General features: G+C 40.4%; 1 protein-coding gene across 1 annotated transcript in view; it reads left to right on the forward strand.

Annotated features, from left to right (window-relative positions):
* Window positions 1-17,645, forward strand: part of sez6b (seizure related 6 homolog b) — a gene marked incomplete at its 3' end in the record, with an annotated part of 158,689 nt that overhangs the window by 117,338 nt on the left and 23,706 nt on the right. Inside the window, 3 exon segments of the mRNA XM_079225089.1 lie at window positions 40-225; window positions 12,686-12,854; window positions 16,098-16,264. Coding sequence (XP_079081215.1) covers window positions 40-225; window positions 12,686-12,854; window positions 16,098-16,264 — 522 coding nt within the window.

Genomic DNA, 17,645 nt, shown 5'->3' on the forward strand with positions numbered 1-17,645 from the left:
CTGACTCTGTCATTTCTTCCTCTGTCTGTGTCTCTGCAGCCTTTGTGTTGAGCTGCGTCTTCCCCCAGAGGCCTCTCTACGGTGACGTATCAGTGAGCAGTCTCCACTCTGGAGGGGAGGCTTTCTTCTCCTGCTTCACCGGCTACCAGCTACAAGGCTCCAGTGTGCTGACCTGCCGCAATGCTAGCACCCCCTACTGGTGCGGTAAGGAACCACACTGCCTAGGTGAGGCAACCAGAAGCAGAAGGAAACACAATCACAGCTCATCCTCCATTTCCTCAGTTATTATCAGATATTATTTCACGGTGGTGTAGTGATTGGCACTATCACCTCACAACAAGAGGGCAACAGTAGTTTGTGTCCTCCAGGTTATCTGTATTCTTCCTCTAGTCCATAAGACATGTAGCTCAGGTTAATTGAGTGCAAATGTTTGTCTGTCGCTGTGTCAGTGATATGTCTATATTGTCTGGTGACCTGTCCAGATGAACCCTGCCCCCTCTCTACGTCAGTTCGGATCGATAACAGATGATCAATGGATATTTGATGAATGCAATTGTTATTTATTAATGAATTATATAATTATATTTGTATGTTTTATAATTCATTTAAACATATTCATAAAAAACTATCATTACACAAGCGTTATTATTAGCATGACATTGTTAGCATAATTACTATTTGCTTTTCCGAATCGGTGTTAACTAAGCTTCAGTCGACCCACGCCAGCCTTTTAATTCCCATTAACAGTCACAGAATGTTTGGTTATTTGTTCAGAAGACTTGCAGCTAAGAGTTATCTGTTGGACCTTCTGCTCCTTTTGCATGACAGGCATAGATAGAGCCCGACCTGAACTCCCACAGGAGTGTGTGGATGATGAATGTTTTTCTTTCTTTGCTCCTATGAATAAGAAGTGCCCATTTTACTCCTGATCACACTGATCGACTCTGAAGCACTACTCAGGGAATGTTTCTCTGAAAGCAATTTCAAACAGACAGTTTGTGTTGCTGTACATCTGTATCTCTGCCGTGTGTGTGTGTGTGTGTGTGTGTGTGTGTGTGTGTGTGTGTGTGTGTGTGTGTGTGTGCGTGCCAGAACATAAAGCAGGTGTATCGTGGTGTGATTACTGAAGGCTGGGCAGGATGCCAATGGGTTTATTCTTCCTGCTCTGCTTTAATTAAGCTTTGTCTGCATGAGTAACCTTGACCTAAACAGCTGGAACACAAAACACACACACACACACACACACACACACACACACACACACACACACACACACACACACACACACACACACACACACACACACACCTTTCCATAGCTGTAGATGGATTATCTGTGAGTGTTGATATCTGATTGTATCTCTGACAATGTTATCTTTCTCACCTCACTTATCGGTTCCCAACAAGCAGCTCTTGAATTTAAAATCAAAGGTGATGGATCTGATCCACTTTCTAACTAATTACAGTATAAAGTAAGTCTTTGGTCAATTCAAATGTTTGATTCATCCAAATTACATGACCATGACTTTCGCACCTATCTGCAATGGTATCGAGTCACACTGTCAACAATTTTCATCGTGACAATGTATCTGACGAAACACAGTTTGAGTGAAACTGTTGAGGTCTGTGGTTTCTGAGTATACAGAATTGTTGGAATAGTCCTCAATTAAATTCTAAGCAGGTTTTTAACCCTTAGATGCACGAGTGACTGGACCCTACTCTTCCATAAGTGGGTCAAAAATTACCCATATTAGAATCTATGTGTTTTTATGCCATTTTTTGTCATTTTGGTTAAGAATGATCACTAATCTAATATTTAGTATAATATTTAGGACCACAGAAGAATGATTTCATGTTTGAAATATCTTTATTTTACACTTAACATTTTTGAAAAAGAAAATTAACCATAGCGGATGGCTGCCATATGTTTCCAGTCGGAAGGCTCTGGTCTTCTTATCATCAAAGCGCATGGTACGGCGAATGTCTTCAAATCTTCCAATAGCCATAGTGGCCTTGTACATGGGATTATGTAGAGGACTCCCAAACAGCTCACGGACTGATACATCCCAGTTCTTCTCACTTCCTGCAAGCAGGGTCAATCCAATGAAGGCTATGAATTCATCTTTGGTGACATTTTTCCATTCTTTTCCTCTAGCTGTTGCTACTCTCCGTCCTTCCAAGTTTGCGCACTTCACCACCTCTTGCATTATATCATCAGTGATAAAGAGCTCCCATGTATCTTTTGGTGAGACAGTGGTGCTAAGCCCTTGTGCAGGCCCTGACCGACTTCTGAGGATATTGTGGCTCTGTGTTCTGCCCTGGGTGGGAGGTAACTCGCTCCAGTAAGAGCCCTTCCGACTCATTCTGTTGGACATGATTTGGACACTTTCGTCTTCAGAGGACACAGAAGAGGAATCTTCTGAGTCAGATTGATCCTGTTCAGTTGGATTTCCAGGTGGATGACAGCCACTGCCACCTGGACAATAGTCGGGGTCCCCATCATCCGAAATGTCAGACTCGGAGTTCAACCCTGTTACTGCCTCTCCATCATCATCATCATCATCATCATTCATCAGCATCTGTAGGACCATTTCAGTTGTGTATCTAGCAGCCATGACACCTTGGATGAGGAAACATAAGAGTAATGTTTTCAATAGATCAATATGTAGCTATATAAATAAATACATGCACACACACACTACATATAGTAATGTTCGCTAACTTAGTTAGCTAGTTATAAACTAGGCTAACTTGTTGAGAAATAATATCATACTCTTTCGCACAACAATTATGAATGACACGTGCACACACACATTACATATAGTAATAGTAATGTTAGCTAACTTAGTTATAAAGTAGGCTAATTTGTTGAGAAATAATAATAACTGTCATGAAAGACACACACAATACTATATGAAGATAATACTTACACGTATCAGCTCTTGCTGTGTAAAATAATCTTCCTGAGGGGTGACACTTCTGATATAGTCTGTGTGGTCCACAGTCAAATGTATTCCTGACAGCCATAGTTGATAAGAATCAAAGGTTCCCATTGGATTCCATAGAAAATGCACGCGGGTCATTTTTGACCCACTTATGGAAGCTTGGGGTAGTAGTACAAAAACTACAATTTCTTAAAATGTATAACAGGTAAGTTAAAAATGTAAATGGAATTATATCAAAAACATGTTTTTTGAGGAATACCAGGAATATGAAATGATAACAATTTTTCATTACGAAGATATTTCAAGAAAACAACCTCATCGGGTCATTTTTGACCCACTTATGCATCTAAGGGTTAAAGGAGCAGTGTGTCGGATTTCAGAGGGATCTCATGGCTTAAATGGAATATAATAATCATTATTTTGCATGTGTTCAATCAAAACTAATGAAATTCAATTTAGTTTATTGTACAGCCCAAAAGGAGGTAGAGAGGAGGGGCATCAGCAGGACCAGCTCCAGACAGCCACGATCCATGGAAACTTGAGGCGAGGAAGCACAGAGGCTCCTGGAAAAAGTAGAGTTAGTAATGTGCAAGAAGAGACATGACTTCATCCAGAAGGAGAGAGAGAAGAGGAGAGAGGAGCTCAATGTTTCCTAAGATTTCCCCCAGCAGTCTAGGCCTATAGCAGCATATCTAGAGGTTGGACCAGGACAAACCTGAGCCAGCCCTAACTAAGCCTGAAACGGCCCTAACTACAAGCGCTATCAAAGAGGAAAGTCTTGAATCTCCTCTTAAATGAGGTTACTGTGTCTGCTCCACAGACTGAAACTGGAACCTGTTCCACAAAAGAGGAGCTTGATAACTAAAGGCTCTGGCTCCCATCCTACCTTTTAAGACTCTAGAAACTACAAGTAGCCCTGCATTCAGTGAGCGCAGCTCTCTAGTGGGGTAATATTACTGTTTTACTGTTCATTTATATTACTTGATTTTGATTTGCTATGTCTCTTGTTTGCACTGCTGCAGTAATCCTGCAATTCCCCCATTGGAATAAAAGATTATCTTATTTGATCTTATCTTAATATGGTACTATGAGCTCCTTAAGATGTGATGGTACATCACCAATTAAGGCTTTGTAGGTGATTATTGATTTTACAGAGAGCTAGTGCAGCTAATACAGGAGTAATGTGATCTCTCTTCCGCGTCCTCGTTAGTACACAAGCTGCAGCATTCTGGATCAACTGGAGAGACCCAAGGGACTTACCAGAGCAGCCTGATAGTAAGGAGTTACAGTAATCCAGTCTTGAAGTAACAAATGCCTGAATCAATTGTTCTGCATTGCTTTGAGACAAGATGTGCCTGATTTCTTTTTTTTTTAAATGTTACGTAGGTGAAAAAAGGCAGGATATCTGCGCCAAATATATGCTTTTCCTGCTTGTCCTCTTTTGCTCATGCACCTCTCAGCTGCCCCGTGCACGTCTCTGCTGCTAGTGCACGTTGTGGGGCTAGATCGATTTTGCCAAAGGAAGACGGGTCTAATACGCAGTTTAGCCAATCACTGATTAAATGAATGACATACAATTTATCCAATCAGCACCCTAAAAACAACTTCCTGGAGGGCTATTCTCATCAAGCCCAAGGCTGCGCATTCCCGTGTCTCTGTCTCCTCGGGCAGACGAGGCGCCACCCATGATATATGACAGCAGCGAGCAGGAGTCCAACACTCATTTGAAAGAAGACTTTTGGCTGAGAAACTGCAGGTAAAACACTTGGTCCCAGGACAAGTCCTGATCAAAGATAACTCCAAGATTCTTTACAGTTTCTTGCTAGATGCAAGAGCAATGCCATCAAGAGAAACTATATCAAGTTGATTTCTAAAGTGTTCTGGACCAAGTAAAATAACTTCAGTTTCAGGAAGTGCAGGTCATCCAGGTTTTTAAGACACACTTGAAGTTTAGCAACCTGTTTGGTTTCATCTGGCTTTGTCGATAGATATAATTGAGGATCATCGGCATAACAATAAAAGTTTATGGAGTGTTTTCTGATAATATTGCCTAAAGGAAGCATATATAAGGTGAATAATATTGGTTCAAGCACAGAACTTTGTGGAACTCCGTGACTAACGTTGGTGGTCAGCGAGGCTTCATCGTTTACAAATACAAACTGAGATTGCTCTGATAAATAGGACTTAACCCTTTAAGATCTGTAATGTTGGACTTCCGGTGACGACATGACCAGCTGAGTTGTAGCAGAGCTCCGTCGGACAAAAACAAGAAATGTGACAACTAAACCTAAAGTATACGTTAAATGGTAAAGAAGAGAGTGCCTCTAGATAATGAGTTTGAGTACTAGACAAAATAATTACCATAGGCAAGACACCTCGAAGCAAAAGGAGGATAATCAGAAGCCTCCAAGCCAGACTAACGCTAGCTCGGGTTCGGCTATCAGAGGAGCCGAGTCGGAAATGGACGTACTGGAAGAACTGAAGAAACTTCGTAAAGAAAATCAAGATGGACATAATAACATGTCTCTTGAACGACTAGAACGACTAGAACAAGCGGTTACTGACATTAAAGACAAAGTGAAGGAGCACGAAGAAAGAATCGGACAGACAGAAGAAAGACTCATCACGGCCGAAGATACAGCAACGCAACACCGCAGAGCGCCACGGTACCTGCTCCACCGCGACATGGATCTGACAGCGAAATTTGACGACCTCCAGAATAAACTGAGACGGAACAACATAAGAATCTTTAAAATTTAAGAAGGAAGTGAAGGAAAAGATACCGCGGGATTCGTGAAACAGCTGCTACAAAAGGTACTTAAACTACCACCAGAAATTGACATTAAGATTGAAAGAGCACACCGCTCACTCGGACCCAAACCTAAAGACGAAACGGCTCCTCCAAGATCGATAATAGTAAGATTTGTTGACGCAGCGGTGAAAGAAACGATCATACAGCAAGCATGGAGCCAGGGACAGGTGTTTTTCCAAGACACACGGATCTTCTTCGACCAAGACTACTCACCAGATTTAGATCGAGGAGCAGATCCATGACGGCTGGAGGAGCAACACCAAGGAAAAGAGAGACACAGTACTGCCGTCATCAGACCTCAAAGCTCTTCTGCAAGGAGACAACTAACCAACTACAAGAATAAAGGTAGCTTGACAATGTGCCAAAGACACTGAAAAACACTTAACACTATGTGATTGAATCACACATACATGTCACAAATTTATATAAAGCTCTATGATATAAAGTCCAGACGGATGTTCTGCTTTGACGTTCTATGAGTGGTCCACACTCACTTAGACCTTTCTTACAAGCTATTGTAATATCGGTCATACTTGCACTAGGTGCATTGTTCCCACAGAGAGTGTAGGTCACGCCTCTCTGCCCCAAAACCAAGGGGGAGCGGACACAGTTATGCCGTGTTCACACCAAAACAGTTGCGAAATATTCGCACGTCCAGATTACATGTTTAGTCAATGCACAGCCGCGTTAGGTTGCGAAAAAGCGAATTTTTCGCCGGGCGCCGCGATAGAAGCGAAACGGCGTCGCAACGCCGCTTTTCCGCTTTTTCGCTGGCGTTCAAATATTTCAACTCCAGCGAATAATTCGCATGACACGGAGTTGCGAAAGCCAATCAGTGTTGAGAAGCTCCGCCCGGCATCACCGCCGTTACTGAATGGAACTGCTGGCCCGCTGAAGGAGCGCTGGAAACGGCTTCACTCAGACACTCGTCCTGGAGGAATCGGAGCTGTGTGCGACTACGGATAATGTTATGAACCCAGACACGGGGTGGTTGATGTTCCGACGTGTGTGGGACTTCCTCAACAAGTATAAAGCAGAACTAGTGGTTATTTACCTGGTGGATGAAGGAAATAGTAAACGTTTTCAAGACAGAGATAAGCCCCGCCCCCTTACCCCAGCGATGGTTGCGAAAAAACGGATTAACCACATAGAGCGAATTTTTCACCTGCGGCGCGATATAGGCGAAGTGGCGTTGCGAAAATTCGCAACTGTTTTGGTGTGAACACGGCATTAGAGTTCAAACACTGTCTGAATGGAAACGTGGAAGTTCAGTTATATATGATGTATGTTATTCTAATATCTTTCTTGACAGACGTTATCAAGTTTAGTTTTAGTCTATTTTTTTATTTTTATTATTTGTTTTTGTTTTTCCTGACATTCATACCGAGGCAGAAAAGAGACCATGTTAGAACAATAGGTAGAGACTATGGCTAACCTGAATTTCATCAGCTACAATATAAAAGGAATTAACAACCCAATTAAAAGAAAAAAAATTCTAGGGCAACTAAAACAAATGAACTGTTCGGTAGCGCTAATCCAGGAAACACACTTATCTGAAGCAGAACACCTAAAACTAAAAAGAGAGTGGGTTGACCAGGTCTATAGCGCATCGTGTAAGAAGGGGAAGAAAAGAGGGGTAGCTATCCTGTTTAGTAAATCAGTGTACTACAGTAATGAGAAAACTTTTCAAGATGTGGAGGGCCGCTATGTAATGGTGAGTGGAACTATTGGAGGCATAAAGATAACCGTATTCAATATATATGCCCCAAATGAACACTGTCCATTTTTCTTTAAAAAGATTGCGGCTCGAGTTGCTGATAAAGGTGAAGGGATTTTACTTATAGGAGACTTTAACTGTACACTGAATGCCAATTTAGACCAATTACCAGCAATAATAAGACCCCAGTCTAGAATGTCTAAGGACTTATCAGATATGTTGAAGGAGCTAGGCCTAGTGGATGTCTGGTGACATCTTCATCCGGGGGAGAAAGATTTCACATTCATGTCCCAAGTACATGGGAGCTATTCAAGGATAGACTATTTCTGCATGTCAAAGAGAGACATACATCGAGTAAAAGAAAGTACAATCGAACCAATTACAATTTCCGACCATGGTCCGGTTGTTATGAAGATAAATTTAGGACTAGAGAATCCCATTAGATACTGGAGGATCAATGTCTCATTGTTGGCAGATATTCAAACCAAACAAGAAATACAATCTGGTCTATCTGAATACTTTGCCATAAACGATGATGGTAATGTTTCTCCCTCAATACTATGGGACGCAGGAAAGGCTACAATGAGGGGGGAAATTATTTCTATAGGTTCAGGAATAAAGAAACAAAGACTCGTGAAACAACAAGAACTGGAACTTGAACTAAAAATACTAGAGAGAGAACACAAGATACATAGAAAAGATGATACATTTAAAAAGCTCAAGGAAGTTAGGCTACGGTTGGAGGAGAAACTATCATATAAAGCAGAAGGCGCTCTCATGTATATCAACAGAAAACACTATGAAATGGGAAATAAAGCTAGCAGGTTGCTGGCTTTTCAACTCCAGAAAGCCCAATCTAACTGTGCAATTCCTAAAATAAAAAACCCTGAATCTAACGGTCTGGAGACTACACCTCAGAAAATAGCAGATGCTTTTGCGAAATATTATAAACAATTATATAAGAGTCAAGAACAAGAATCAAAGAAAGAGAAAATAGAGGAGTTTTTGAAACCCCTTAAAATGACCAAAATGTCGAATGAGGAAGCAACCAAATTAGTAGATCCCATCACACAAGATGAAATTAAAGAAACCATCGCTAAATTAAAAAAACAACAAATCGCCAGGAACTTGGATGGATTTGCTGGAGAATATTACAAAGCCTTTGTGAATGACCTCACCCCTATATTATGCAAAGTATATAATTATGTACTAAAAACGTGAGATCCACCGAAATGGTCCGAAGCCATCATTACGGTCATACATAAAGAAGGAAAAGATCCCATACAATGTACCAGCTACCGCCCATTAAGCCTCTTATGCGTAGACTACAAAATCCTGACCTCCATCCTGGCTACCAGAACCCAAAAATATATAAAAAAAAGTAATAAAACCAGACCAAACAGGATTTATCTTAGGCCGCCAAGGAACAAACAACATAAGAAAAGCCCTAAATTTACAATCAATAGCGTCAAGAAACAGACAACATTCACTACTTCTCGGTTTAGATGCTGAAAAGGCCTTTGACAGAGTGGACTGGCTATTCCTGGAACAAACACTGATAGAGATGGGCTTTGGAGAAAAATGTGTTACTTGGATCAGCCTGCTCTACAGAGACCCAAGATCAAAAGTCAGAGTGAATGGTCATTGCTCAGAATTTTTCAAAGTGGAGAGGGGCGTGAGACAGGGGGATTCACTGTCACTCGTCCTCTTTGTACTTAGCATTGAACCTCTAGCAGAAGCTATACGCCAAAATATACAAATTCAAGGAATAGTGGATGACAGCGGAACAGATCATAAAATAGCTCTGTTTGTAGATGACATTTTGCTTTTTATAAAAAACCCTCTTCTCTCCAATCCTGCACTTATGCAGTGTCTGCACAAATACGGCTCAGTATCAGGGTATAAAATTAATGAAAACAAATCAGAGGCGATGATGATAAGTGGAATCTGGCCCACCCAGTTGAATGAGGATGTTTCCTTTCACTGGTCTAAACAAGGATTCCGATATTTGGGAATTAATATTACACCAAGCCCCACACAGCTGTTTGAGGCCAATTATAATAAGATAATCAAACAAATAAAAAATGATATGTCACGTTGGGAAATCCTTCCCCTCTCATTGTTTGGTAGAGCAGAGACAGTGAAAATGAATGTGTTACCCAGACTCCTCTTTTTGTTTCAGTCCCTACCTGTGGCAGTACTGGTTTCTACCTTCAACATGCTAAATAAAATAATCTCAAAATTCATCTGGCAGAATAAGAGACCCAGGATAAGGCTTAAAAAAATGTTTCTGCCCAAAGATAAAGGAGGCCTGGGCCTACCAAATTTTAAATGATATTATTGGGCAGCACAACTAACAGCTATAGTGGCATGGATTGGAAACAACCAGGAGATAGGATGGACCCAGATAGAACAAAGCACAGCTAAGGGTATATCTATATCAACATTGCCTTTTATTGACACAAAATCCCTTAACAAAATTGAAAACGAATGGATAAAACACACACTGAAGATTTGGACAATAATAAAAAAAAAACACTTGAAGGTTCAAGCTCACTCTCAAGGGCTATGCCACTTGTAGGCAACATAGAATTCCCTCCCTCTATATGGGATAGTGGTTTTAGAAGATGGGCTGATAGAGGTCTTAAAACCATCAATCAACTATTTGACAAAACAGAACTCAAATCCTTCTCTCAGCTGCAAGAGCAATATTCACTTCCATCAAAGGACTTGTATAAGTACCTTCAAATGAGACACTATATTACAAACCATAAAGACCGACAGTCAGTCAGAAGAAATCCTAATGTAATGGAAGACTATTTTATTAGTATAACAGAAAAATGCTTTCCAACTTAAAAACATGTCTCCCACATATATGGAAGGCTTATTATAGCTGACAAAATACATTGAACATTAAAGAAAAGTGGGAATTGGAACTAAATGTTATAATTGAGGACAACACATGGGAAGACATGTGCAGCACATGCCATAAAGGAATCAACAGCCCATTATGGAAGGAATTCGACTGGAAATTAAAAATGAGATATTTCTACACACTTCTTGTAATCTCCTCATTTGGGACTGATCCACTGGCTTCACTATGTTGGAGAAATTGTGGAAAAATAGGAGATCATGCGCATATCTTTTGGGACTGTCCACTAGTTAGAGGGTTCTGGAAAAACATTAAAACAGAAATCAATAAAATTATAGAAGTGGAGGTACCCTTAGAGCCACTAATATTTCTGCTGGGGTCCATACCGAAGCATTTAGGGGACACTGATGGGAGGTATATTTTGCATATTCTTTTAATTATTGCCAGGAAAACGATAACTGTGAACTGGAAGACTGTAAACCCACCATCAATAACTCAATGGAGACAGAGATTAAAACAGGTCCACATAATGGAAAAAATGACTGCAAAATTACAAATGAAAACGGATACCTTCACAAGACGATGGACTTCGGTTACACTATACCTAGATATGATGGAGTAACAAAACCAAGCTCTACCACCAGAATATCACTGCTGTCAATTTGTAAACCCTGCCCGAATATGAATGTCAGCTTCCTTTCATTTCAGTATATTTTTATTTTACTATATATATATATATATATATATATATATATATATATATATATATATTCATTTTCTTCTATTTTGTATTATTCTTTTCTTTTTTTTTTTACCTCATTGGTTATTTACTTCATTTTTGGTACTTAATGCATGTATTACTTAATTGTATTTAACTGTACTTGGTTGGGCGTTTCGGTCCTCCCCCCCTCCTTGCTGAGCCCTCCTGGTGGAGTGTGTATGTTGAAGTGAGTACATGGAGGAGGGAGCATACGGGTATGCTGTACGGGTATGTGTGTAGACTGCTGCGTAAGTGTATGGGCATCTGTTAGTCTGGATGTTCATGTATGTAAGAGTTAGAATTTATACTCGTATTTAGACTACCGACACTAAACGCCACCGTTTTGACTATTTGGTACCTGCTTTATCATGCTTGTTTATTTTTTGATGTCAAGGAGGACTCTGATGTGATGAAAACACAAAATAAAAAGTAAAAAAAAAGATCTGTAATGTTAACAGTCTGTTTGGACCTTTTTTTTCTTATTTATCAATAAATGTCAAAAAATGTTCTTTTGGCAAAGTTATTTTGCTCCTTTTTTTCAGGAGAACTGTATCTTTCAAAATCTGGCAAGTATTTGTCAGATTTTTGTTATACATGCTAAAACAGTGTGTAATAACAAAAAAGTAAAGAAACAGATTTGAATTTGCATCAGATTTCTCTTTATAAACAATTATAAATTACCTTGAGCAAAGCTTTTGAGATTACACAAAATAGCTATTTAGTTTTACATCTAGGCAAAAAATATGTTTTTTTCAGAGCCAATGCTACAGCATGTTTTGTTGGTCCATGTCCAGGCGTTTTTTTAGTTTTTGTGGTAATCTCTGAAACAGTTCCGGGTAAGCTGAAAGCACAGCCCAATATTGCACTCCTCACACTTCCAGGGTGTTCTTTTATGGCAGAGAGTGCACTGTTTCCTCCCGATGCTTGCCGACCGTCTTTTTTCAGTGTCCTCGTTTTGGTTGGTGGGAACCGGAAAGTGGCCTTGAGTGGGGGGCTTAGGTGGGCCAGCCAGTGGCACGTCGAGCAGCTTTGCACACAGCTCCTCCTGGAAAGCCCGGTGTGTCATTGGTCTCTTCTCCTGACTCTTGCTGAGCTCCTTGTGCACAATGAAGCTGTTTGTGACAGCAATGTCAAAAAGTTAACTGTTCTTGTGTTAAAAAAAGAGAAAGTTGGAGCAGCAGAAAGTATGACATGACTGTGGAAATGTACATTATAGTGAATTACAGCCTTTATTGGTCCATTTTGTTTTCTTGTAATTTTCTTTGATCAAACAACCTTTCAACAATAATTTCACAGCTCATATGGAAAGAGCTTTCTGGTTCAATCATAGAAAAAGAACAGCATCCATGTTTTTTCTGGGCTGCTCTACTTCCTGTTTGTCTCTACTGACACCAGAGTTTAATTTGGTCAAATAAGGTTATCTATGATCTGCTGATGCTCTCAGGACCTGCTCATGAATTAGAAGTTGACATTAAACGTATGTAGTTTTAATAATAATAATTATAATACTTGAATTTAATATAGCGCTTTTTCTAAAGTTTTGCATTTCATCTTCACCTTCCCTCCTTTTCCTCCCTCAGCTGCTTGTGGTGGTTTGATCAAGAACGTCACAGTTGGCCGGATCGTCTCTCCTGGTTTTCCCAGCAACTATAGCAACAACCTGACCTGCCACTGGCTGCTGGAGGCTCCTGAGGGCCAGAGACTACATGTCCACTTTGAGAAGGTGGCGTTGGCTGAGGATGATGATCGGTAAGCAAGACCTTCAGCTTTTTTACAAGAATGGTTGAACATTGTAAACAGTAAAACTGTATTTAATTTATAGTAAGGTCATCAGGAGTTGTCGCCTGGTAATCAAAACCTGTGTATAAGATTCATTGCTTTCAGCTTTCACTGACAAAATCTGGGTGTTTTTTAAATGAGAATCAAAAGGGAAAAAGCCGTTTAAAGTGATTTCCTGTTGCACTATAATATCGACAGGGCTAATTTATGCAGCCGTTCAGTGCATTTTAGAGTTAATTGCTCCTCTGGTGGTGGTGGAAAGACAGCTCAGAATCTGATTCAGTTATTACATGTGAAAATGAAAGCGCCAATGAAAACGACTATAAATATGACCCTGTGAAGATTTTGACCATGAGTAGTGATTTGGAACTGTCTGCTCATGAGCTTTGCACAAGCTTGCACATGCAACTATCACATGTCCACTCATGAAAAGAAGCTCTGGAAAATGGTTGATAATGTTAGGACATATGCTCTAAGTTACAGGCCTGTGTCACTTGTTCCATCACGTATGTTCAATCAGGCCTCTCGTGCCTCCTATTCTGTGCTTTGTCCCTGCAAGAACATTATTTCTGAGGACCCTGCAGGGGAACAACTGACTGTCAGTGCAGCTCATATAGCGGTGACTCTGGAGTGTCATTTCAGCTGCATGGGGCTCATGTTACACTGGACTGAAAGGAATAGCCACAGGGGGAAATTAGCTGAATAATCTATTTTGTATACCGGCCAATAGCTGCTCCGGGCTGCTATTACTCTCCTCCTGCAAAATATATATCTCGTCGATATGAAGAGCCATCTGGACAGCTCTGAGGAAACTGAAAAGATCGGAGAGAAGTGTTGATGTGGAGAAAATAGAGAATGGCCCGAGTGTAAAAGGTGGTAGTGTCATGAGCTGAGGTCTGCTGGCAAATAAGTTTCTTGTTAAAGGCCATCTGCTTTTTTAGTCCTTCTATACATACCACTTCAATTACTTTGGTGATGTAGATACCAAGCTTGACCACATACCATCCCCAGAAGATGCCAACATCATGTGATGGATCTGGATCCACCAATAAAAGCACAACTCTACCCAATCACAGCTTCTTTCAAACTAAATCCAGATCTTTATCTGAATTACCAATTCCGCTCTCTGAACTTCCACACCAGCGTAAATGAACCAAACCACACACCTACTGAACCAAACAGGTGAGGTGTGAAAGCACCCTGAAGCTGCACTAACTGGGCTGGTGTGTTGTGTTTGGCCATTCCAGGCAGCCATTTGGTTCCATTAATTTTTATACAATATGAAAATCAAATATCTACATACTCTATAGTACCATGACTTCCTGGAAAGTAGGATTATCTTTACATTAAAACTTAAGTGTCACAACATGTGTAGGTACTGAGATGAGCAGTGGTCTTTTCAGAGCTGTTTTTTGTCCAGACAATGTCAGTGTGTTTCATCTAATCTCTAGGTTTTTATAGGGGACAAGCATATAATGTAATTTAGGAATTATATAAACTGTGCTATCATATTTAGTTTACACTCAACCAAACTGGGAAGGAAACAAAACGGTTTAGCACTTGAAATAAACCTAAAAGGAGGAACATTTCCACATTCAGTGTTAATATAACATAAAGAACACCTACAAATATATACACTCTTCTTGCTACCTGAGATGCATAAATGAAGTCATTAGAGACAGAGCAGCTAGAGATCAATGCAGACCCCCACGGGGATCCATGAAGATACAGAGCCACAGGTAGAAGGCTGTGACATGCTGCTGCTTGAATAGACTTCCCAACTGCAGATGACAATACAGAAGCATCAGCTGGGTTCCAGTTGTCTTCCATGAGTTGTATTAATCCTGTGTTGTTTTTTTTGGCCTGACCCCTTTATCGGGTGTCATTAATGGTAGTAAATCAAATCAAAATCAAAGGATGTGCCCATTTGATATTTTACATTGGGTCTCATTTTTCTGTGGTTTTGATGTATCAATATCTGCAATAACAACATTGTATTCAGCAACGTCAATGCTGTCATCTGGAAATAGATTGTAAACAAACCTGCAGGTTAGTCAAATGTGCATATGTAGAGGAAATGAAGGCGCATTTTGTGTCAGTCGTTAACATCGATCACAGTTCGCACGGACATGGGAAGAGGCAGGGAACTTTAAAATGTATAAATTAAATCAAAACCAAGACCAGTTGTACTTAAACAGTTTTCTTATATGCAGTGAGACATTATTTCAGATTTTTACCCCCAAATTAAGAGGTATAGATTATGTGTTTGTTTACAACTAGTCGGATGATTTGACAGCTTGTGTTCAAGAACCATGCAATGTACTGAGGTGAACCAGAATGTCTACTTTTTTTCTGATCTCACGGATATGAGAAGTGTGTTTTTTTTTAAACTAAAACTGTACTACAGTTCCAATCTAATTAATTGAAATTGCTAAAATACTGTAACCCCTGTAAGAAGATACGTGGTGGTTTACTTTTTTTTAAAACACTCATAAGTTCCCCAGATTTCACTTTAACTTCCCTCTAACCTACGAGACTGTGTCAGTAAGAGCATTGTCTGATCAGTATTGGTGTCTCGCACTGCGAAGACACCAATGTGTGGGGCGTTGAGGTCATGCAATCTCATTGATCTTTAGATGAAACACACGAAAGGAGAAGGTAATTTACCTTATTGTGCGAGCAAGATTCAGGTCAAAGTAGGTCATTTTTCAATTTCTGAACCGAAAAACACGTTTTTTGGGCAGAATATGCTTCTTCATGTAAATGCATTTGTTTATTATGATTATTATTGCATATGTAGATGCTTTAGCTCTTAATCTTTCTAAAGATGTGCAGTATTACTCTGAGGGATGATGGGAAGGCACCGAACAATATAATTAAAAAACTCCGGGAGCAATCGAGGAGTCATTTTTTGCTCACTCTTGACTTTTGATCATATTTATTCAGAAAATAAGTTACATCATAATTATAATTTCTTTAAAGGCAAGGAGTTGCGGCTTCGTTAGAGATCAAGGAAAATAGGGTCTGGTATTCATATCAAGGTCATTTGAGCTGTAGAACACCTAGGGTCCCCTAATTAGGGGACCCTAGCTGTTCTAAGAATGTAAACATGTTCCAGAAGAAACACAAAATGAGCACATGACTCCAAGGTAGCCCAGTACTGATTACATCAGCAGGAAGAGTCAAATTATTTGTTGTTCTCCATTCTTCTAGGTTGCTGATCAAAAATGGTAACAGCATAGATGCAGCTGCCCTGTATGACTCATATGAGGTGGAGTATCTTCCCAATGAAGGTCTACTCAGCAAGTCCCGGCATCTTTACACCGAGCTGACTACAGACGCTACAGGCACATCCACTGGCATTGCCATCAGGTACCAAGGTAAGCACCAGAGCAAAAATAATCCAAGTATAGCATGTGTTGACAAGGCATGTGTCATGCTAGCGTCATGTCAAAAATTGGAGAAACATGGGCAAAACATGGCAGCAAAACCCATCAGATAGCATTCATGATAAACATAAATAAAAACAGAGCAGATAAGAATCGGTGAGAAACTTTGGCCTGCTCTGACTGTCAACAGAATAATTAAATTCAATTTAGTTTATTTTGTATAGCCCCGAATCACAAATTACAAATGTGCCTCAGAGGGCTTTACAAACTGTACACACACCAAATCCTCCAGAATATAGTGTAAAAGCTGAAGCGTGAACGGCTGGACACGGCGTCTGGTGAATGGAGGTCAAGAGTTCCAGCAATTCAAGTAATCAAGCGCAATGTGACCACCAAAAGAAGTGTGGGATGGACTGTATGAAAGCAGTGAAAAGCTCTTTCGAACAATGAACAGAAAACGAAAAAATACTTTGGTGCAGGGCGGATGGACTGTGTTTCAAAAAGGTAATAAAGGGAGATGTAGGAACTCTTTTCTCGTATTCTCACTGGCAATGTGTTTTAACCAGCCTAGTCTCCTAAAGATGATTTGTATTTACAACAAAACTGCATTGTCCGTTACCTTTTGAGCACTGCACTGGTCTTTGGCATTGCACTGGTCTTTGACACACACAGACAGATCCAGATAAAGTCTGTCGAAGGAGGAGGTTACGGTGGATGGGTTGGTCATGATCAACACAGGACTTTCCCCCTGGAGAACACTGCTTGTTTCCCATGTAAGGCCACACATAAGTCAACCTGACTTATTTAAATTTACATCCGCGATTTAAATAACAGAACAATAGTTTGTGTTTTGATATTTTTGTGTTTTTATATGAGAGTTTGTGAGGCCAAATCTTGATGTTTTACTATATCAGACATGAAAATCCCTCACCTTTCGGCAAATTTCGCCGTTTTGAAACCAAAATATGTCATCCACGTGAATCACGTAGATCCGAAGAGTTTTTGTTTTTGGGAGGGGGGGGGGGGGGGGGGGGGGGTCAACTGTCCGCCGTTTCTGAGATTGGAGTGGGACACGGAAAAAAAACTAAGGTCGTGAAGAGAAGATCTTTGACGTCGCGAGTCTTGGCCAATCAGTGTTAAGATGTCTACAGCGGCTTCATTTCCCTCCCACCAGTTTTATAATAGCAAGCTAGTCAGCTTGCTAACACGTTAGCTAACGTTGTTGGAGAGACAGCGAGTGAGATTACTGGCAGCGGAGAGTCCATGGCAGCGTGTGACGTCAGACAGGAGAGCGGCGAGTCAGCGGCACTGTTCTACCTACTGACACCTGACTACATATAAGTTCTACCTACTGACACCTGACTACATATAA

This window comes from Taurulus bubalis (assembly GCF_910589615.1).
Source record: "Taurulus bubalis genome assembly, chromosome: 10".
Taxonomy (NCBI): Eukaryota; Metazoa; Chordata; class Actinopteri; order Perciformes; family Cottidae; genus Taurulus; species Taurulus bubalis.